General features: G+C 35.8%; 1 protein-coding gene across 2 annotated transcripts in view; it reads right to left on the bottom strand.

Annotated features, from left to right (window-relative positions):
* The window catches only part of LOC149791216 (low-density lipoprotein receptor-related protein 6-like), a 79,314-nt gene that overhangs the window by 13,685 nt on the left and 42,019 nt on the right, over positions 1-23,610 (bottom strand). For both annotated transcript variants that reach the window (XM_089969155.1, XM_089969156.1), the window contains exons 10-13: positions 14,772-14,940; positions 6,837-6,964; positions 3,743-3,902; positions 2,744-2,844 (exon numbers count right to left, since the gene is read on the bottom strand). In XM_089969155.1, the coding sequence (XP_089825281.1) occupies positions 2,744-2,844; positions 3,743-3,902; positions 6,837-6,964; positions 14,772-14,940 (558 nt within the window). The remainder of the gene's footprint in view (positions 1-2,743; positions 2,845-3,742; positions 3,903-6,836; positions 6,965-14,771; positions 14,941-23,610) is intronic.

Here is a 23,610-nt window from a genome sequence, read left to right as displayed (position 1 = left end):
CGTGAATAATTGAATCAGTTTAAACGATGGCATACAAGAGGACTATAGTCATTTTGATTCAATCAGTCTTCGGAATTCGGACGTATTACAGAATCTGGACCAGAAGCAGTCACATCTACAACCACATTACAACAGTAAATTAAAACATATGTTATATGAAAATGATTATATGAGCAATTGTTTACTGATATTCCAACACGAAACAAACAAAATATGCCATTAAAATTGTAGATTGTACACGTGTGAAACAGCATCCTTATAGGATGAGTCCTGTCCATCATCAGTTGTGTTGAAAAAGAAATTCAATGATTGCCGGAGAATTATAGTCCGCCATGTCTTTTTCTGCCGAAACCATTTAATAATTTTTGTAGGTCCACTGACTTTAGAAAATTGAACAATGTCATCAAATAGTTTCGTTTCCAATACCAAGAATCAATTACTTCATTGACAAAATTGGAAATGTAGAATATGTATCAAATATAGACCCTGTGAGAGCAAAAGAAATATCGGCATTGGCAACTCAAAATGGACTTCATCAATACCAAGTGATGTCAATAGTATGAAATATTCAACACTTCAGCTTTTAATAAACAAGGTAGCATTCGTTCCAGATAATTGTAAGGATTTTATCGATGATGTCATCACCTACAACAATAATTAGAACAATCACTTGGAGACAATCCATACATTCTTTGACAGATTCAATGATGAAAATTTTACAATTAATTTAAGTGCAAGGAGTTTTCCTTGCGTGTGTTATATTTTATGACATATGTGGGTCAAGTTCAAGTTACGCGTACAAACGTTAAGGTCAGCGCTATCTGTAAATTCCCTGTGTCTATCAGTAAAAAAATGCGGATGCGAATTTTGGTTATGGCATGCTAATATCGACAAATTTGCTCAAATTCTGTCATAACTGTTCTAGCCATGATCATATTTGTTAAGTAAAAAAACAAAGTTTTATTGGTCTGAAAATATCAAGATGCTTTTGATGAATAAAGGACTATGCTTTGTTTTAGCTCCATACTTAGTCAAGAATTTATAATATCTTTTTATGCAAGTTATGTAGGCGTTCGTGGAATAAAGACAAGAAGACAAAAATGATGCTGATCATATTGTACACTATCTCTGTAAAACAAATTAAGAAGTACTATAGATCTTAATTCAGTATCGGGAAGGTGGGCATGGCTTCAATATTGGTTTGTTAACATGTTTAACTCTATGTTAATTCACCTGCTTCTCCAATTAATGTACTCAATCATCACAGCCCACCTAATTCCAGATAAACAGCAGAGGTCAATGAGATGGACTGTGATGTTTCAGGAATACACCATTGATATTGGGTCCATCAGGTGAAAATAGACCTTGTCTGCAGATGCATTTTCACATGTGTAGATGTATCACGCTGTTATGTATTTTCAGTCATGCATAATACATATCCCTAATAAAATCGTATTAATATGTTATCGTATACACGTTTGAATGCTATGAAAAGAACGCTTTTTGATGTAACTCATTTTTAAAGGGTGGTTTTATTTATATATATATTGCCTATTTACACTTTGGTACTTGACTGTAGATTGCAATGAACTATAAGTATATATTTATTTTTCTGTTCAATGTATTGAACCTCTTGAAAAGTGTGGGGTAATTTCATATTGAACAATCAAGTCACGTGGTTTGTGTTGTGATATAAGTCACGTTTAATGCCTTGCCACTTATGGTTTTAATAAAGTCGTAGACATGTATATAAAGAGAGAAGTGATTTAATCCCAATTCCTTTTTCTCATGTTCTTATAAAATATCAGCCTGCACATGTGATTCATTTTGTGTTTAAGTATAATTTGAGACGAATCCTTAGCTTTGATAAATCATTGGAATTACATAGTGATCAGATACTTTGGACCAAGACTATTGCGATACGTCAAGACCATTAGCACTTCATAGTATTCAAAGATATTGCTACATCCTCCCATTCCAGACATGGAATTATTTGCCTCTCGATTTCTATATAACTTGTTAGGACTGTTTATAGCTCAATAACATTTTAAGTTTCTTCTCTGGTTGTCATTTATAACTTAATGAATTACATTATTAATCCTTAACATTCGATAGACTGAATACAAATAATGACAAGCGTTTACATAAATTATCCACATAATGTGGATTCAAACGCAAACAAGCGATGCTGATATACGCCAGAGAGACAGAAAAAAATATACAATGACTCTTGAGAAAGATAATCCAGCTATTGAAATGGTAAGGTGGGAAAACGTGAGCACTCCAAAATACAATACTTTATGTTCCAAAATTAGATATAAGTTGCTTATATTTGGATTTGCTACTCAGATATTTTCAACATACAAATAAAAGCAGAGTTAAATGAAGAGATGTCTTTGCAACTCAAATGAATCCATTATTTGGGAAGGAGTTTTTTCTGTCGTTCTGTCGTTCTTTCTTTTTTCTTTCTTTCTTTCTTTCTTTCTTTCTTTCTTTCTTTCATTCATTCATTCATTCATTCATTCATTCTTTCTTTCTTTCTTTCTTTCTTTCTTTCTTTCTTATTTCTTCTTCTTCTTCTCCTCGGATTTGTTCGCCAAAGTCGTTATGGCGTCCGCTCGGATGCGCGAGGTCGCGGGTTGGAACACTGACCGAGTAATATTGAGGGTTTACAAAAATAGTACAAAAGCTTAGTCGCTTGGCGCTCATTATTAATAAATTGCTATGACTGACTCATGCATACCGGTTACTTTACTGTGCACATAAATGTCCAATATGTATCCAAACGCAGGAGCGCTAACGGAGGTCAGCCCACTTCCATCCTTTCCAATTCTCATTACAGACCTAAAATAAACAAAATGTACTAATTTGAGATGAACTATAATGTAACTAAAACTGCTTTGCTACAAATGACGATTTTGGTATTAATTCTGGCAGATATATTATTTTGCATGGTTTGGCAAATGGATAATGTGACGATTTTCGGTACTTTGTGTTCATTTGTAAAGCCATCGATTTGTATAATAGTCTGCTTTTATTTAATTCTACCTCCTCTCAGACCGCAAAACGGAAATTCACCATACATGGTTTTATAATTGTCCATGTGTTTCTCACCTGACCGAGTCGTATCATCTCTGAAAACCTTTGGATTAAGGGAAGCAGGTCACGCATTATATATTAACAAAATACAATTTCACTGCATTTCTATTTAATTTTTAAGAACAAACTTTATCCATGCAGTCAGAGCAGGATGATAGTTGATACATATTACATTATTTCGGAGTATGAGCTGGTCTGTCCTTGAAGTAAGAGACAGGATACATATGTGATATATGTTTGATATTAAGTACAATGGAACTTGTTCTTCTTTTTGTTGTACCTTTCACCTTGAAGAATGCGACAGTTTCATAAAACTGTAATCAAGTTGGAATCTGTGGCTAGCTTAGAACGGCTTTCTTTCTTTTTTCTGAAGAATATTTGTAATGTCTAGTTTAATGAAAAGTGTGTCATGCGTCCAGCTCAAACTTTTAATAAATATTTCGGTCTACTACGCCAATTACACACTTTGACAAAGGATGAACATCTTCTGATCTAGTATCGAAACTTATATAACTTGCACTTTGCATTTTAATTATATATTTAAAAAAACTTCATTTTAAATGTTTTTTATTTGGAATACCCTATTTCACTGTATCATGTATTCCACAACTGAACTACAACAACAACATCTCACTGCCATTACCTGCTAGGACCCCAGAATGAAAAGTACAGGTAGGACTGGTATAAAGCACTGCTATAAGGTGTTACTTCTGTTCCTTGAGTCCGGTAAATAATTTGACGATTAGAACCGTCTAAATTAGCTCGCTGTATGATACCACTGTCGCACCAGTACATAACTCCATCTAAAATAAGTATCAAATACTTATAATTTAGTATATTTAATCACTGCATGCTTGAAGATGTTTGTGGGAGCCATGACATTCAAAGTGATAAACCATTTATGTCAGGTCAAGGTCAGTACATGTTCAATAGTTTCCATTCTTTAAATTCAAACTACACTCTAATATTACAGGATTTAATATAAATATTTTAGTTCATTTAGATCAAACGTTGTAAAACCCTTGAGGTGCAACATGTGCAATATATACTTAAATTACTTCTCGCCTCTCTGTGGCTAATCATGTATTAATTTGGCTAGTGTATAGGCAAGGCTCCAAAATACTAAATCAATTATCATGCTATTTAAATGAACATGTATTGACAGTTAAAGATGTTGTCAACAATACGATGGAAAAGAATCGACATATTTCGTTTTGGTATAGATGCTTTAATAAGAGTCTGCATATATTTTGAACTTTTCGTTTCTTTTTTTTACATCCAATACATTACCCATGCATGAAATGAATAACTGGGCAATCAATAAGGGAAAAATCCTAATGTATTTTCTCCTTTTTTCCAAACGACAATTTAATTTATATAATAACCACCACGAGCAAGCCGCGTACACTGCCATAATCATAGTTACATATTTATCCTTGGAAATAAAAATTACCAACCCTATTATATGTATATTAATTTAATTTTTAACGCTTTGAAATATATTACGTAGTCAGCGAAATACTTTCATGATGCTCTTATCCTAAGCTGCATGTACGCATTTTTTTTTAAAGAAACCATTAGAATTATCATGTGCATGCAATTCTCCTGTTTCTATTAGAAATGAGAGAGAGAGAGAGAAATAGAGCAAATACTTTGTTGTATTGAAGTTAAAAATATCCGGACAAAGTAAAAACGATCCATTGAGTCATGTCATCAATCAACGCAGGCATACAAAACTACTATTGGACAACGTAAAGAATCTAAAATACCAAATTTTAGCTTCAGAGTTAAAAATATATGGTCTGTGGAATTATAATTTTTGTGCAAGTTTAAGTAGAGGAAATGCATGTTACAGAAAAATCAAATTTGTTTAATAAATATGATGATACAACTGACAAATATTTGCACCATAACTTTAAACTATCACTAGGTGCAGCAGCTGTTTTGTTTGTGACTCAAATTTGGTAGAAATACTTCTTGTTACATTGTAATGGATATTTTTTAAATACTGGGGAATATGAGAGAACTGTGTGCTTCCATTTTATAATATTGAGACTCTTCAGATAGAAAATAAAGAGAGGCAAATACGTCCTAGAATTTTCTTGCTAAAATAGTTCCAGGTGAATAATACAAATACAGTCCGACTGTTAGAAGCAGGCTGAATCTTCAATTTATTATAAATAAAAACTTATATTATCACTTTAAGTTCAATGCATTGACAATGAATTGTATGAAGTTGAAACATTAAAATATAGAGTTTTAACGCATTGTAAATTAATAAACATTATGTTAAAAGATGAATGTACTTAAATGTTAGTCTGTAAATGTTGCTCTGAAATTATGAAGCAAAGTTATGTTCAGTACGTGAAATAAAAGGAGACATATGTTCCATTTGACAAGGAAGGAAAAATTCCATTTTTTTGTGATTTAATCCATTCATATGTTCTATACCACACTTTGTTTTAAAATTCAAGGCTAAAATGTGCATCTATATTTAATAAAATGTTTTAATGTATTTTTTATTAAAAATTAAAGAACGTGTGTATGCATTACGAATCAATGGCCTTAAAGAAAATAGCAAAAAATGACAAAAAGCAACCATTTCTTTAAAATTCAGCAACTTATGTCCCTAAAATAGAAGGTAAATGCAAAAAAGTAACTTGCGGTATTGCTTATTAACTACTAAATAATCCTAGCATTTATAAAAAATCCTGACGGGTAAAGTTCTGAGAAGATTTTTTTTCTTAAAATAGTATTCCAAATATAAATCACACGATGAACGTGTTGATATGCATGAGAAGGCCTGAATAGTAATGACGTGCCAACAGTCTTTTGTTGAATCACAATACTACTGTACAAAAGTATATCCTTGTTTGAATTTCACTAAAATTCCAAGTCTCGATTTACAAGAATCGTATTTTAGGTAAGCACTTTGAATTTCCGGTGAATACATAATTTTGATAAATTTCAACCCAAATGAAATACTAGACACAACAATAAGACTGATTTGTGCTTCAGATGTGATTGCAGGTATAAATAATTTCTCCAATTCATAAGATTTTGTACTGTTCTAATTGAACTAGGTCACACTTAGCATTTTCTAAAAAAAGTATTACCTAATGGAAAATTTCATTGTTGAAGGTTCCAAATGTTTGGATGATACAATTATAACTCTGATTAGAAAGTTTGTTACTAAAGATATAATAAGGAACAATGGTAAACACAAGGCGCTTGACTCAGACCGATAATAATCCTAATATTTATTATTCAATCGAAAAAAGTAAACAATGATGTTTACAAAATTTTAACTGATTTTGGACAAGGTCATTTACATAATTTTAAGTTAACGAAAGCATACAATGAAGCAAAGAAGAAACAAAAAACTAAAAATGATGCAAATAAAGTACACATAAGAAATTAAAGGGGATATATGATAATTACAGAACCACATGTGTCTTGTTCCGAGTTGCGGAAAAAACTCTTTTGACAAGGCCTACATACATGCGGCTTGGCTACTTGGCCACAATATTTCCACTCTTTACCAAACTCTTTCTTTCCGCACATTTGGAACAAAACACATATGTAATTTTGGATATGCATATCACAATTTAGTGTAGATAAAGCCAATTAAATCCAATGATAATTGCAACACGTACACAGCATGGAAGACCTTAGCTGCTTATCGGAAAATTGATACTTATAAAGAGTATACTAAGTAAGGTTGGAAAATAAGAAACCATTGATATCTAGCGCCAGTCCACTTGGAAGTGAAAGTCCCGTATTTATCAGCACCTGTCTGTTTTCCCCATTGTAGTTAGACTTCTCAATTTTACCAGGGTTTCCTCGATCAATCCAAAAAATGGTGCTGCAACCGAGAATAAGGAGAAGAGTTAAAGGTCTCGAGTACGGAAAATAAATTGGTCAGTCAAATACAATCATTTGAGAAACATGACACTATTAATACATAATCTGTGATGACTTTTGAACATTAAGAATTACATTTTTCCCATTTACCCAAATCAGCTAAATGATAAACCCAACATCAATGATCTTGCACCAATGAGATTTTCAAAGTCGAATTGTGTAGCCGAACGAGTAATCGAACATTTTACAAACGCGATACGTGGAAACGGGTTAACAAATCAACGACGTGAAAAAATAAATAAATGGGCCGAATCGGTCAAGGATACCGGAGCTACAATAAATGATGTTGCCGAGTTATCAAGTAAATTAAATGGGCCCTTACCAGACTTAGACTTGACTGGATTTGCACGAGTTGAGTCGTTTGAGTTTAAGATAGGTCTTCACCCGTTTGTTTAGATGACCAAATCGTTTAAAATATTCAGCAGATTTTCCCATTCCAGGATAACATGTAACCAAATCAACTGAGATAACGTCGGTGTAATCTTATTTAGTATTTCACTATCCTCCGTATCCGTATTACACACAATTGTGTTGGACATCTTCAAAATATTCCGATCTTGTCGGTTTCCATGAATTTTCTTCTAAAACAGCATGGGCAGCAGCTGACGAAACAGTAATAAAATTGCTGACTAATTGTTCAACATCATCGGTATATTTTGACGCAAGATGTTTCATTTCCAAGTGGAGAAATTCTGCACGATAAATTTCTCATTTGGTCGTACAAACTGATCATAATTTACATATCCGGAACTTTGCAACAAGCATACAGATACGTGATCGCTTTTACTAACCTCATTTATGAGGTCAAAAATATCACCGTCATACAATTTAACAGTTCTTTTGCGTGGAAATATTGGTTCATCTTTCCTCCACGCGTGCGCGTTATGATCAATGATCTCTATTGAAAATCCTTTCCATTCATATTTTGATTCGTACAAAGTCTTGCTGATTATTGTTTTCATCCTTATCTGAAATTTTAAATGATTTTTAAGCTCCGCAACGTCGTTGATACGAGCTCCATGTGCCTTGACACACTCAGTCCATTCATTTTTTCTTTTACACCGTAAATCCGTTAAACCATTTCCACGTATCGCGTTTGTAAAATATTCTGTAACTCGCTCAGCAACACAATTTAATCTTGCACATTTCATCGGTTTGAAATCATCAGCACTAGATTCATCATTCAGTGGAAATATTGCATACACAAATGCAGCCATAGGACATGCTTGTTCTAAATATGGTTTGTGAATACCAGTTAACGCTCCTGATTTGGAATTTTACTCAACGTTACAATATCTTTAGTGTGATGTAATCGAACAGAGTCACGTTTGTCACGAATAATCCAAGTATCGTCTGTACCTACGATACATTTTATTACAATATGGTTTTTTCCTTCGTCAAGATAATATACGTCGCTGCTAGATGGTCATTCATTGCAACAGTAATAACACCTTTGGTGTCATGCATGATTCTGAATGTTGACCACACATGAGCTGCACCATCGTTCCGAAACTCTTTCTTGGTTTCGCCGATACGATTGATTACGATTTGATTTGGTATAAGCGATGTCATTTGTGTGTTCAGTGTGGTGGTAAATGATACAGACAGCTAAAACGATATTATGATAAAACATAACGCCGGCAACAGCGTCAACGCCAAAGTCGTATGAATAAAAAACGTTGAAGACTATCTCGCCAGATTTTCACGTTAATAATAAAATAATTCAGACAAAAAATATTATATAAATGGAGCAAAATTAATTTGAGAAACATTTCATCATCAAGAATTTTGAGGCATCTCGTGATGATGTAATTAAAACCTTTCGACTAAAAACACAGTCTGTTTTGTCACTATAAATTGTTATCTTATTGTCACATGATGAAGCCGGGTAGGGAATGGATTAGGGAAGACACCAAAAGCATCTCCGTTTATAAGATGTTTATTTATAAACGCAAATTAAATATTAAAAAAACTGACACCGTTATTCACAAAAAGATATGGAAAGTTATAAAGTTCCTAACATGGAACTATCAATATATATTAACTCAACGAGATAAAACTCAAATATGAATTTAACAAATTGAATTTCAAACGAACGTGAATTAAGTCCTATTACCGATAAACAAAATAAAAGTATATGATCTACACCACAATATAATCAAAATCTTGAATGTATCGTTCATACAACGATATTGAAATGCATGTAAATGTGAATGTATCGTTCAAATAACGATATTCAAATGCATGTAAATTTGCTCTGATAGCAATAGTGAAAACAACAACGTGGAACACAATATATATATAACTATCGTGGCGCCCATTTGACGTCCAACTCCCGATCCACTCGCTTAAGTCAATGGCCAGAGAAGCCCCCACGCACGGTCTGCTCCTCTCAGTCTGTTAAAGGATCCCTCTAGAGCCCTCACATCAATCACAGACCCGATGGTCGCGAAACCCGGGTCCCTCGCATCGAGAAAACCAGTACACTCTTCCGATCCAACGTCACCATAACACAGCGTATACGTTACACGAAACCACACAGAGTTCTGTGACTCCACATCAAACCATTATAAGGCATGGCAGGATGTATAAGGCAGCTATACAGCAAGAGATTTGCTCCCGTAAAGGGGTCAGCTTTCTGACAAGACTCGTCGTAATGCAGTTTGATTATAAACAATTTGCTCTATATGTACACTAGCTGTGACAGGTATGCGCAGCTAGATGCTTAGGTTTTCCGCTGCAGGCAATTCTCACGTGAGGCATGGTCTGAGTTTCACTCAGGATTTCGAAATAACTAGAGCCGAAAAATATACCACCCTCTGGTGACTCTGTACGCGGCAACGAAACCTAAGTATATTTTTGACAACATATACATATTAATATAACTCATATACAATTCCGTGACACTCATGCTTGGCGTTGGGAAAAAATTATCACTGTCATATATTTATATATGAATGTTTTTCACGGAGTATTCGAAAACATTTTTGTGATTGATGTTATAGACAGCATCAAACAAGATAATTCTTTGACTAATTTGCGGGCCATTACACAAAGTGAGACTTGTAGATTTAGAGGAACCTCTGACAATGATAACAGCGCAAGATCAGTTATATCAGTAACTTTAGAAGCAGGCGAATAAATAGAGTTTCAGTTGATATATGCAGCTGCCAAATATATCGGTATTTACAGTGCTTCAGTAAAACTTGTTGCAGATACAATAATAAGATCAACATTTTCAAAGAAATGTGAACAGCGAAAAATATTTACGTACCCTGCCATTCCTGAGTATTGAGAGAAAAACTTTTGAATATTGTTGTAGTTGTCTTGCGACGAAGGTAATTAACTCTGTCACTCTGTCATGTAAAAGAAAGAGTGATTTAAGAGTTAACTCGCTAATATTTTTTACAATATTATTCGCTTATAAATGAATTAATTTTTTGGTGAACCTTCTTTCCCATCTTGTCGCAAATAATTTAACCGAATCGAAATTTTGAAAGAAATTATCTCACGTCTGAAGTAGAACTCTATTGTAAGACAGAGAAATTCAACGTCAATGACTTCGTCATTGTGACTAAGTTATTGACTAAGTTAATTGATATAAATCTGTCAGGTAAAGGTAGAGCCTGTATCCTATTAACAATTTTAATTTACTAATGAATAATGTTTTTTAATTCTTTTTTTTTAAAGAAACATTACCTTTGTTTTTTTATAAATCTGTCAGGTTTCATGCTTCCTCTAGATTTGTCAGGGATAATAATTAAGAAGAAAAAATGCAGCGAATAAGCTACGTACGTTGTGTCGGCTACGTTTAGATTTTCAAGTCTTGGTCAGATTATACAGTATATAACCCCTACTAATTTTATGATGCTGGTAATTCAACAGAAACTGAAAATTCATGTACACTTTCCAACCATGTCACGACGTGGTGGGTGCTATTTTGCACTCTCCCGGGGTTATTTTGGGAGAGGTGTGCAAACTATTTTCAGTTATCTGTTCATCGTAGAGAAGACCCCTCTCCAAAATTAAACAGTAACAATGATGAGCTCTCAACCTCATTGATGGGTACCCCACACACTATTTCATAAAACTGCTTGGTACCTACAAATAATATGCAAGCTATAAAGGCATAAACTGTCTGCTTTAGCTGGTAATAAGAATGGCAAAAATATACTTACAGTTCTACATTTTGAATTTCTTCAAAATGTACTTTCTTAGTTCTGCAAATCCTAATTACATGAGCCGTGTCACGAGTTCTCAAGCTTGATTACATATTTCGAATTTGTACTGTAATTTCGACTATATTCCAAGTGCAATTACATCTTCCTTACTGCACTCACAATGAAATAAAGATTAAATTAAATATCGTCTTTTTGATAATTTCAATTGAAATACTTCATATTTTTCGTACATTATGATTTCAAATAGTCAGAACAAACACACTTGCAGATGTAAACACGCTTTCTCCTGCTCTGCTTCAATCCGATGTATTTCATGTACAATTTGCACAGATGAATCCAGTCCATAATCACGAATTTTGGTAGAATTGATAACAAAATACCTACATCTATTCATTCCAGATCAAATTGAAAAGTTGTTGCGGTGCGCATTCATTCACAATATGACTGCAAATTTCAATTTCAATTAGACACGGCATTTTCTTTCGAAAGTTATATCGAGCGCGCGGCTAAGTTCATATTTGTCTTGGCCAAGTTATGTGCGCATTAATAATATTGTTGTGTAATGCTGAATCTGCCCTTGAGTATTTAGTTTGGAATACAGCATACATTCATTTACGTTGTTTCTTGTAGTGTATTTTATTTATATAATTACGCTTTAGGTAGAATTATTAAATAAGCTTATAATAGAATGGTTACTGCATTTGTATGGGAAAATATGAACTCGTTTTGTCGGATGAATATATTGCACTCCCAATGTCGTGTAGTATTCCATCCAAAAACCTCATCCATATTTTCCCATATAAATGCAGTAACATATAAATACACATTACATAAGTTACAAGATTAGCACAAAAAAGCCAAACCTGGATAAAGTTAATATCCTTTGATGATATAAAAGTTTTAAATATATGTGAATGGTTAACTTATATTCATTTAGGAATAAATTAGCGAAGAGTCTCTTAATTAAACAATTTTTTTTAACGCACTAAGATGAAAAACGAAATATGAAGAGTGGTTAAAGAAAAGAAGAAGCTACAGGTAATATATGTTAATTAAAATGTTTAGAACACTGTATAAATAGTTTTAAAACATAAAAATGAAAGAGGAAGAGCAAATGAAAATGACAAAAAGCGAAATTAAAAGTTAATAGTATTTAATTTTAGAGCGAATTCTTGCAGAAACGGTGGTGCCTCACTTTTACAAATAGGAATCGGTGTTTACATCTATTTATGTGTTTACATCAATTCATGACTCATGGAAGAGCATACGTCTTAGCAATTGGTGTATTTAAGTACATACTTTTGAAATTTCAATACATTTTGGAACGGCATCGACGCCCTATGTGCTAACTTGATATGTGTGTGTTGTATCGGTATAGATAACGTTTTTTAAGTTTCATTTCCTATATGGTGTGAGTAACGAAAACACGAATATACGAAGCTCTTGGTATTAACTGAACAAAGAAGTGTTGTGTTCTTTCTACTTGCCAACATCTGCAAGGAAGAGATCCGATTTTTCGGTGTAAAAATTTCTCATTAACAAAGTGCAACTTGTTCTTAGTCGCTCATGAATGATTTGAAATTCCCTTCTACCCTAATAAAAGCGTCATGCAAATTGGGTGTCGCTATTTTTTATGAGCTTTTGAAGCTATTAATCGAGTCATTTGACTAGTCTCTATGGATATTATCACTAATAGAATATACTATCGTAAATTATAGACGACTTGAATCAGTTATCAGTTAATACATCCTTTGAATTTGTATTCTGGACGTCTGGATTCAAACATGTTTCATCCTTATCTGTGACGTAAAGCTTAAGTACATATTTATTATTAGGCATGTGAAACGCTTCTGGCTGCCTGATATGTATAAGACTCATTTTTTTGAGTAATGTGCAGTTGTTCCAAACCACATTACCATAATCAAGATTTGGTCTGTGATAAGAGGTATTTATAATTTCTAAATATTTATGCCAATATGAAATTTTATTATACGCGGGCATTTTAAATAGTATTATTTAAAGGTTTGCAGTGTTAAAAGGTTTGAAATTATAAAGTCAATACTTTTCACCAACAGCTGCCTCGCTTGGCGCTCAGCATTAAGAGGTTAGTGTTAGGACTGGTCGGCCCGGTGTCAGGATAATGTGACTGGGTGGGACATCATGCCACATGTCTGTGGCATGATGCCCCAGTGCTAGACATCACTATAAGCTGCCACACTGACTGAAAAATTGTTGAAAGCTACGTTAAAAATCCGAATCACACACACACTTTTCACCTTGAGAATAGTATTTTCTAAGTCAGGGTTCTGGTTATGAGCGGTGAGGTTGAATATTAGTTTGTTTGACACGTCATAAGCAGATCTGCGACGTACATTAATTATATGTTATGTAATTCGTTAGAGAAAGAGTACTGTCGAATTTGTATCTGTACTGATATTTTAAAATGTTGGAATCAACAATCATACAGAATAATAAGAGTACCACATGAATATAACATATAAAAAAATGCACTGAGATTAGGGAATCAGTTTTTCTTAATATAGGCAAACACGAAAATGCACATTTTATGGCCACACACCTGTATCATCACTTTTTTAACTTCTATGTTCGAAAAACATGGTTTTGCAAAAGAAAAAAGATGAAGAATGATGTTCATGGGCGCTAGCATGTAGGAACAAGGGGGGAGGGGGATTTCACCTGTAAATATTTTTTTGGTCTACATACGTAGAATTTAATAGTTGACTACTACAAGTTAGCACACACTCCCAAAATGAGGCAGCGGACTCCCTTGATACGGGCGTAAGAAACTATCCAATGGAACGGGTATGTATTACCTTCTCTCTAAAATTGAGACTTTAGAGTTCTCACTATTTCTTTGATCATATTCATTACTTGTATTTTGATATGATCAATTAATTCCCCAAATAGCAAACCGTGGCTTTACTAACTGACGTGAAGGTAATGTTATATATGGTATTATAACCAAGGATTCTGAGCAGTGGAGTATACGTAGGATGACAGGTTTTGAATTTTCGAGGCTTTAGAATCCCAAACATAGACATTTATTGTTTCTAAACAGATGACAACAGTTATGTATAAATCGACGCACTCACTTCTTTGACATTTCTGTTTAACCTCATAATCTTGTAACAAGAGAAATGTATATTTCAGTTGGACATCTCATGGGTTTTGCTGGATTTGACGAATCCTATTGTGTATGTTGTGACAGTGCCCCGTACCCTTTCGTTTATTCTGATAAAGCGTCTCACAGTATTTGAGAGCTTTTGGATAAATCATTTCATTCGAATAATAACTGTTTTCCATCTACTGAGTCAGAGTTTGAAGGACTCAAATAATACTTTTATTACCATAGTGTTTTAAAAATAAAACTTTGAAGCATATTATGTGGCAGCTAACCATGTTCAACTATTCTCTCCTTCTCCCCCCCCCCCTTTTTTTGGCACACACATACATGCAAACACACACACGCACACTAAATCCACAAGCATGCAGTCCTTAACATATAGTGATGACATTCTACTTTAATAACAAAGGGACAATGCATACCCACTTATCGGATCTGTAGCAATGTATCGAGCAAAATCCAAATTGCGGCTTATAACTGTCTTATGTAAATAGTCTCTCAGGCTGATCACACCAATGATATGATTTCCTGCGTCTGCATAAAACAAAAGTCTGGATATTGCGTCAACTGCAATTCCGTAAGGCAGAGCAGCTGTGAAACAAAAGATAAAAAATAGAATTGCCCTATATTGTAGGAACTTCTTTTATATAATTATTTACTAAGTAAATGTGTTGTTTGCTAGATATACATAAATTTCAGGTCATCAATATATTTATTTAGTAAAAAAAGTTATATTGTCCCGCTTATACGTTGATTTGTAACCAATCAATGTTTTTTGGTAAGAAATAAAGATGTTTGTTTATGCTCTTTTAGTTACACTGTTTTCGTGTTAGGTCAGTTTCTCGATACCATTCCTTTGTTCAGTTAAACAAATACAAAATGAAAACTATATTGTACCCTTTCAAATTCTTTCCACCAATAGTGTCCATATTCCGTAATTTTTGTTCAAATGCGTGTTTTTTCCTATATAAAAACAAATATTTCTTTCATATGACCAGTCTACTTTAGTGAGCTGAGAAGTGCAATACTCATATTATAAATGGTGACAGTTATAGTATGCGCCAATTCAGGGTCAAAAGCACAACTTTAGGTCAAACTAGAATTTAATATGGGAGTTCCGCTATAGGGTTAAAATGAAATCCTATGTGAGTAGCCCTTATGATTAAATATGCAGTGGGCACTTGTGGGTCAAAAAGGGTTTATGGGGTCCAAAGGGTTTATGAGATCGTAGAGTGTGGAGTCAAAAGGGTTTATTTAGTCATACGGGTTTATGAGGTCAAAAGGGCAAGAGTGAAAGCTTATACCTATTCAAGGCATAGGAAGGCCTCTGAAAAGGGCTGGTAGGGGTTGTTAGCCTAATCGAGCTAACATAAATGACACATAATTGGACTTCTCTTCCTTATACTTCGTCGGAGAGTAGACCCATATTTCAACATCTGGTTAGACTACCCCTTGTCTCTACACACATATTATCCTCTTCCAAATAGCAGCCTCGCTCGGTGATTCTGGTAATCACCAAGGATATATTCACATACATCAAGTGCTCGGGATTACACAACATCCCATGCATGTTCGTAGAGGATTCAACGTTGTTTAACATGTTCGTGTGATAATAGGTGAAACCATGGGATACAACGTGACATATTACCTCACACTCGAGAGGAAGTGTTTGCTCAAATCCATGCAAGCAATTTAAAAAAGAACATTTGCCCGAATGAACATATTTCACGTGTCACCCCCAAACAAAACGAGAGCCTACCTCCAACGAAAGTCCGCCAGTAGCACCAGAAAATAATTAACACATTCGAGAGATACACAATTACTTCCGTAGCAAATCTGGAACCACACAGTGAAATGTAAAGAGACGAAGTCTGAATTTCCACCACAGAAAGAAGAAGGCTCTGTAACGGATTTGTGAGATGCACTGAAAAGGCAATGTCCAGCTAAAGAAAATTGCCAATTATCATGACAGTTTAAAATCATCTATATAGATCGCGTTCGGCACCCAACAACCCAAACTTCAAAGTGATACAAAATATTCAACACGTTCAGCAATCTAACGACAAATTTCACATCACCGACGAGAAAACTACACTTTGCGTTGGTTATATTTCCCCTCTGAAAGGTAGAGTATGCACAAATTTGTTTTTTTTGTGGCCGATATTCACAACACCAAACTCACCATCGTTTAAATATTCAATTTACATGACCACATGTGTTTAGCCCGAGCCAGAATGGAAAAGAGCCTAGGAGAATATTCGAAAATCAGACCTTCCCAAACAACTAATAGAAGCAGAAGTCATGTTCCATCAAGCTAGCCTATCGAAAGATACAGCCAGTGGCATACCTGAAATGCACCAATATCAATACGTTTTTGGAGGATTGCTACACGTTGAGTGTGTATCTTTAAGTGGTTCGTGGACCTCTGCTGTTGCGAGGTCCTGATTTCCCAGACGTATAATACATACACCTCAATCATCATGAAACATATTTCTGTGACATTACCAGTATTACTGGATTCCTCGAATATCATTATTCTAAGAAAAGTGATAACAAAACACGTTTCCCGATTTGGCCCTATGGATCTTAAACCTTATAGATGACACTTGGAAAGAAGAGGACATTTAACGCTACGGTGACTGCCATGGCTATGCTATGTCGATTACTTCCTGGATACGATGTACAATTTCGTCTGAAATACTACTCAGAACAAGCCACGTTATTTTACTTTGCCTTAGGGTGGAATGCCTAAAACATTTTGAATGATAGAAGTGGCCAAATATATTTTCCACACCTTTTCAATATCCAAGGTGATCAACATGCAGTCTTACCATGTTCGATTATACACAAAATTACGAATCCGAAAATATCAGCACTAAAACAACGAGAAGCATTCTGCGGTTGTTAGCGCTACCACGCTTCTGACCCTTCTGCACCCTTTCTACTTTCAGGAAGAAATTTTACGCCAATTTTGTGGAAAAGAAAATTTAGCCATCTCCAAAGAGTGTTACTTAGCAACTAAATAATGCAGGAGAACCCCATGGCCATTATACGCCCTCACACTTTGTCAGCAACGAGCGCCAGTGTGGATTCTTCGCGCTCTTGATATTGAATATCTCTTGTTAAAAGTGTACGAAGAATACCACTTTTCCAACACAGAAATTTACCAAAGAGGACGACGACGTCCGGAAAGGCATTTCTCAGGCTATATCAATACCTGTATGAAATTCAAACAAGAAGGCAGCGGTTATCCTTCCTGGTGTCAGGTTCATGAAGACAAAGAAACAGTGAAAGATGAGTACGATTCAGTCGAAGGCATTACTTTAAACGGCGAGGTAAAGAACGAAGGAACACGCTCTTTTACCAACGTTACGCTCAATATCTGTATGCAAACAAATGGCAAAATAAGTGTGTTTACCGAAGACGGGAAACAAGGCAAATCCCTACTGCCGCTATGAAATGACTGAATAATAAAAAAACGAATGAAGTCCGTGGACGTCGTTAGCAAAAATGTAAATTTAGTCAATTACGAAGAAGAATGAGAGATTCACTTGCCGAGAAATTGCAAAATGTCGCTATTGTCGCCTGCATGACAGCAAATGAACGCTTAAAATTACAGGAAGCCTAAGCCCTGTTAGGTTATCGTGTCCTTTACTTTGACAGACAGTTGCACGTACTATAAAGGTTGTAAAAGACTCAAAGAAAATTACGAGCCCCTAGAAATTTGAAGGTGCACTTGAATTGCGAATTGTGTACATTGACCTTGTTGTACTGCACCTTGATGATTTTATTTGATTTTGTGATAATGAACATAGTTACTTCCATCTTAGATGCTTTTGTGTTTGTTTGAAGAATCAATAAACGTGCCGTCAAATTATAAAGTTTCCTGTCTTGTCTTTTCTGTCATTGTCAAAATTCGTAAACCTTCGCTATGGCTAAATATTTCTCGTTTTCATCTGCTCTCAAAGTCATTGCCGAAAAAAATGATTGTCGAAGTTGAGAGGCGCTGTATCTTTGCCATCCTTGTCGATTGTTGGACCTAGTGGTACAGACAAAACTGAATTCGTCAATCGTGTCATCGAACATAAAATCCATTTGATTGATCGACAACTCCAACGCATCGTGTGGGAATAAAAATAGTGGCAATTGGCTTCCGATCAAGAATGTCAAGGAGAATCCATAGTCTTTGTAGAAGTCATTCCTCGTAAAGATGACGGGATCCTGTCGGACACGAGTGAAACACCTTTGGTCATCTTCAACGAAATGTTAGCTGAAGACAAAGAAGAAATTAAACTTTAGCTTACATGCAAAGGGTACCATTGTAATTCCAGTATCATGTACATTGCCAACACATTGTTTCGCCCATCGTACCATCTCATTGCCCATTACGAGGTCTTGTATAAAAGCCCCAGAGATAAACCTCAAAAGCACATGTTAAGATATTGATTGCTGACTTTTGAGTACGGCCGTGCCACTCAAACACCAAAACTCCTACTTAAAACCCACTACACCCGAATATTTCGGATGTTGCAGCCTTCTGTTTTACGACTGGTGCCAAGAAGGAGGGCCGGTCATTTACACATGAAAAGAAAAAAACACAGTTAAAGCCTAGAACACTTCTTTCCTGTCTCGCAGTCGTCAACATGACATCTTTTCAATCTCATCATCTAGCCAAATTGGTTCGTGATATGTACGGATTCAGTAGCGAATACAAATTTACCAGTGCGTGTCCTTTAGTTAGAAGCCAGTCACAAAGAGATCTTACGATGATTTATTATGGAAACATGTCAATTAATTCGTGACATTATTCACCTCCCTCAGCAAACCAGATGTTTTTTGAACAAACACAATATGACCTTGTCGCATTTGGTAGATCTGCTAATCGATACTCAAAACAAACTTCAAATCATTTTGCAGCCTGGAGGCAGCGCTTCTATTGGATATGTAATAATGCGTCTGACTTAAAATAGGATCATAATGCTGAATCAGTCTCTCTAAAATAAATCTCTCCCAAACAATTTCCAAGGAAGAGGAACGGTGGTACAATCCGGACACACCGTTAGAAGAAAAAAGACCAAGAGAAAAATCGTGAGAAGAAAAACATAAAAAAACAACTTGTACTAGAAAGAGTGGCACTGCTGTTTGGAGTAACTGTAATCCTCCAAGTACGTACCTCGTTGATTGTGTCTGCAGCATCTTCTTCGACTTAGCCGCTGTCGGTGATGCCGGCAAAAACCGATTTAACATGCGTGTTTTACAATTTAACATTAAAAAAGAAGCTTTTCAAGTGGCGACGCCCTCTATTCCTTTATCATTTGCTGCATCCGCAAAAATGCACCCTCCCCAAAGGTAAAAGTCAAGAAAGTTCGGGATGTAACAAAGTTTACTGGATTTATCCGAATAAGAAATGTTACGAGTTAGTTCTTTGCAAAAGCCTCAATGTGTCGATATACCGGTCATAAGAAAATACAAAGTACCGATCATTCGAGGAGACGAATTTCAGTATAGAAAAAGACATGTATTATACGATTCGCTTCAGTGCTTTTTGGTCCTGAAAGAAATATATTTCAGTCTTCACAGTGTGCACACCATCACCCTGTTGACTGCCTTCTCGTCGGAGCAAACATTGAGGCGTCCTCCATTAGCCTTTCCAGGAAAATGTTGAAGAGTGCAGGTGACAGTATACATCCTTGTATGACTCCAAATGTTGTTTGGAACCAATCATCTCTGCTGCCAATGATGAGGTCAGAACTGGTGTCTTTGCCCCAGAGATGCGCAACAACCCGGACCAGGTATGACATAAGCTATCTTAGGCATTAATAAAATCTATAAAACATTGTAGATATTTCGCTGATGCTCTTAATCAAACTAATTGACCGTAACATTTCTAGAAGACAAACCAAATTGGATGGAATCGACCAGCAATGACAATCCAATTTAGCTGATGCCTTTCATTTGGCCCCGTGCAATCAGAGTTGCAAACATTTATTTTGTTTTATCGACGTCTTTTCCGAATTCGCTTGAGTTGTACCTTTTACGTTTAACACGAGCTCCGATTTGTACGAGCGTTGTAATTGATGTTACATCAAAGTGGACTTCACCATCGCCATTGGCATACAAAAAAGGAGCCGAACGTATAATCCAAGCTTTGCAAAACGAATCAAAGAAAAGAAAATTCCATTTTTTCAACACCGAGAAACCCGATGCCAAAGCGACTGTTCCGACACATTTTACAAAAACGCATGTGGATATAGTTTACATATCAACACAAGCGCAATTACATCGACATGTCACCACATCTGGCCAAAGTTTACAATTAATCGTTCCATACGTGTATCTGATGTACCCCATTTAAGAGACCCCCGACAACGAAGTGGCCATGTTTGATTGAAACATCTCTAACTGCATCCAAGACAGTTAACAGGTAATTGCTTGTGCAATGCTAAATTAAAACTCACCTATGACAAAGGTTATTTACCAAACTGGACCATCGAACTGTTTACTTTCACTTGGTATATATGTGGCCGTTATCCTCCCGTTTATAAATTGGAAAACATAAACGGCGAAGTGTTTAACGTAATGTTGTACTTCCTCGAGTTACAACTGATGACCAAAAATGAAGACGCCATGTACGACATCGAAATTGTTCTCAACCGAGGAAACCCTAAAGCGGGCAATAACTGAACCGAAGTAGTGAAAGCATGTTGTAAAATATATACCATGAGTTTTGAATATTGGATTGGATAATCGACCTTACAAATAAGTGACCATCGTGGCTTTCGACATATTTTAGCATAATCATTCCCTGAAATATTCCAGTAACGAAGGGAAGCTTGCTGCCAATGCTAGTCACGCCCAGAACAAGGCAAGAGCTACAACCCTCGTTTGGTACCTTTGGAATCTCCTTTGAAATCCAGTGACTCCTCGAAAATCAGAATCATCGAACTATTTGTAACCAATTTTATCTAACTTTACCCAGTTTCAGTTCAACGGATGTGTTTCCCTAAAACACTTTGTGCTATTTCACGGCCAAGTTACTTCATGCCATTCAACTGGATCACGAAGAGCTTTGGAAAGTCAGTGGACATCAATAATATTCTCCTTACGTTTTATCCAGAGATGTATGTCATTTTGGGTGGAGTCACCCCTTAGATTATCCAGACGGCCATCAACAGCAAGGAGGATTTTTTTTAACTATCTTAAATATGCTGTGCAATTGAACACAGAAACCAATTTGATTTCGTTACACGCATGTGGAGGAGTTCAACGTGGTGGTCAAAACAGCTGGGCCGTTAGTGTCAGTCATTCGATGAAAAGTGGATTCTGCGAAAACTGCTTATGAAGAGGTTGAGAAAAGTATCACGCTCACGGTGAATTTGTACAGTCACATTATCTACATGATAGTAGGTGGTATTTTGACAGTGACAAAATTGATATAAAATCGGAGGCCTGGGATAAGATATCCCATTCTCAAAACGAAAAGTCATGGTGAAACCTACCTTTTAGAGCAGCATTCTCTAGCAACTTACAAATCTTGTATCGCGTGCACCGATGATCCGATTGACAAGGAGTACATGGCTTAGGAGATATGCGCAAGTATGCTTTCATTGGGTGGGTCTCGTCTGAAACAGTTTGTGGATTGCACCCTTTGAAAGATGCCGATTTGACGCTGGGAAAAAAAATCTCCAAAATGTTATCATCGACAAACAAACATCCAGAACAAGCCTTCTTAAGAACAGGCAAAAATGTATTGCTTCAAACTGAAAAAGACCTTGTCGCTCACCGAGAGGCCCCTAAAGTGTGCTGTACTCTGCTGGCCAAGCCGTTCTTTCACCATTCACGCCACAGCAAAATCCAGGCAGAAAGAAAGGCCAACAGCTCTCAGAGTTCATAAACACGTTGTGAAAAAAAACTAAGAGAAAAAACAGCAATAACATTAGACATCTTTCATTACTAAGATAAATGATGTACCGTGATTCTTGCAAAGCCAGAGTTGAATTTGTTTTCTATGATGACGATTCAAGAATCTAAATGGGTAGAATTTCATCATGTCTGGTCTTTTATTACCTCAGCCCCTATCAAATTTTAAATCAAATAAAGAAAGAAGACAACATCGATCAGAATACCATTTAATTGTAACTGTAATTCACAGTTCTGAAAACCGTTACACCAATCGAGTTGTTGGTGACAGAGGAGCTCTAATCAACAACTCATTGCAGTCCTTGTTCAAAGCGGATCTGCACTTGAATAATAAACTGGACATCTGCAGCATGGACACGTACCATTACCGAACATACCTGGTTAATCACATGACGTACGGAAAAGAAGCCAAGAACAGGCATCTGGATTGTTCTTGACACGTTTGGGGTGGGGATGTGTGATATAACTTTAAAAATACAACCCTGGGATTTAATGAAGCTATGATGAATCGTTTTCAGTTTGGACATTTGGTTTGCCAGACATGTATTTCCTGAACGGAGCGATTGTCTTCTCGATTCTTAATTTAAACAGTACCGTCATCCATTTGATGGCACACCCTAAGGAGTAAAATTCCGAAATCAAGAAGCCTGGCCCTACATGCGTGGTGTGGAAATTCTCCCAAAGTGAGAAACGACATCGGTCGAACTTTGAGCAGAACAAAAGATAATTATCGGATACGACTAGTTGAAGCGAAAACACTTACCATTGCTTCTGAACTCCGATCCAAGATCAAAGATCTTTTACAAGGACAATTACCCAGACTTTCAATCATCAGTATCGTCTTCAATGCAGCCCTCAACGGAAACATTTTTTAAACTCCGTGGTTAGTCACAATAAAGTGTCAAAGATAGAAGTCAGTTGAGATGGCCAGATCTTGTGTATCAGACGTTTCGAACCTAACGTTGATGAGTAAAACATACTTGAGATCTTACTTGTCCCTGAAGCCACGGAATAGTTAGGTACCAACAGAAGTAACGATGTTTCGTACAACGATTATATATGAGGATATACTATGTCGGACGTCGATCTAACTCCATACCATGGCAGCGACGAGGGACACCGTATATAATAAGGTCATATTCGTGTGTAACTTTGCTGTGCACAAGCTTTTGAGAACACACTGAAGGTCATCCTGTATGCCAAATTTGATAATGATCTAGAAATCAACAGATTGAGAGAAGTGATACTCGACTATTAGAAGCTATGGAATAATGCAAATCCTGTTTGGCACACAAAGTCTATTTGGAGATGGCATACGACGATGTCTTTGAGCCAGGAAAT

The sequence above is a fragment of the Sinohyriopsis cumingii genome, chromosome 9 (assembly GCF_028554795.1).
Source record: "Sinohyriopsis cumingii isolate HCF-2022 chromosome 9, ASM2855479v2, whole genome shotgun sequence".
In the NCBI taxonomy this organism is placed as follows: Eukaryota; Metazoa; Mollusca; class Bivalvia; order Unionida; family Unionidae; genus Sinohyriopsis; species Sinohyriopsis cumingii.
The sequence above is the reverse complement of the archived record's forward strand: the minus strand, read 5'-3'. Positions and strand labels throughout refer to the sequence as shown.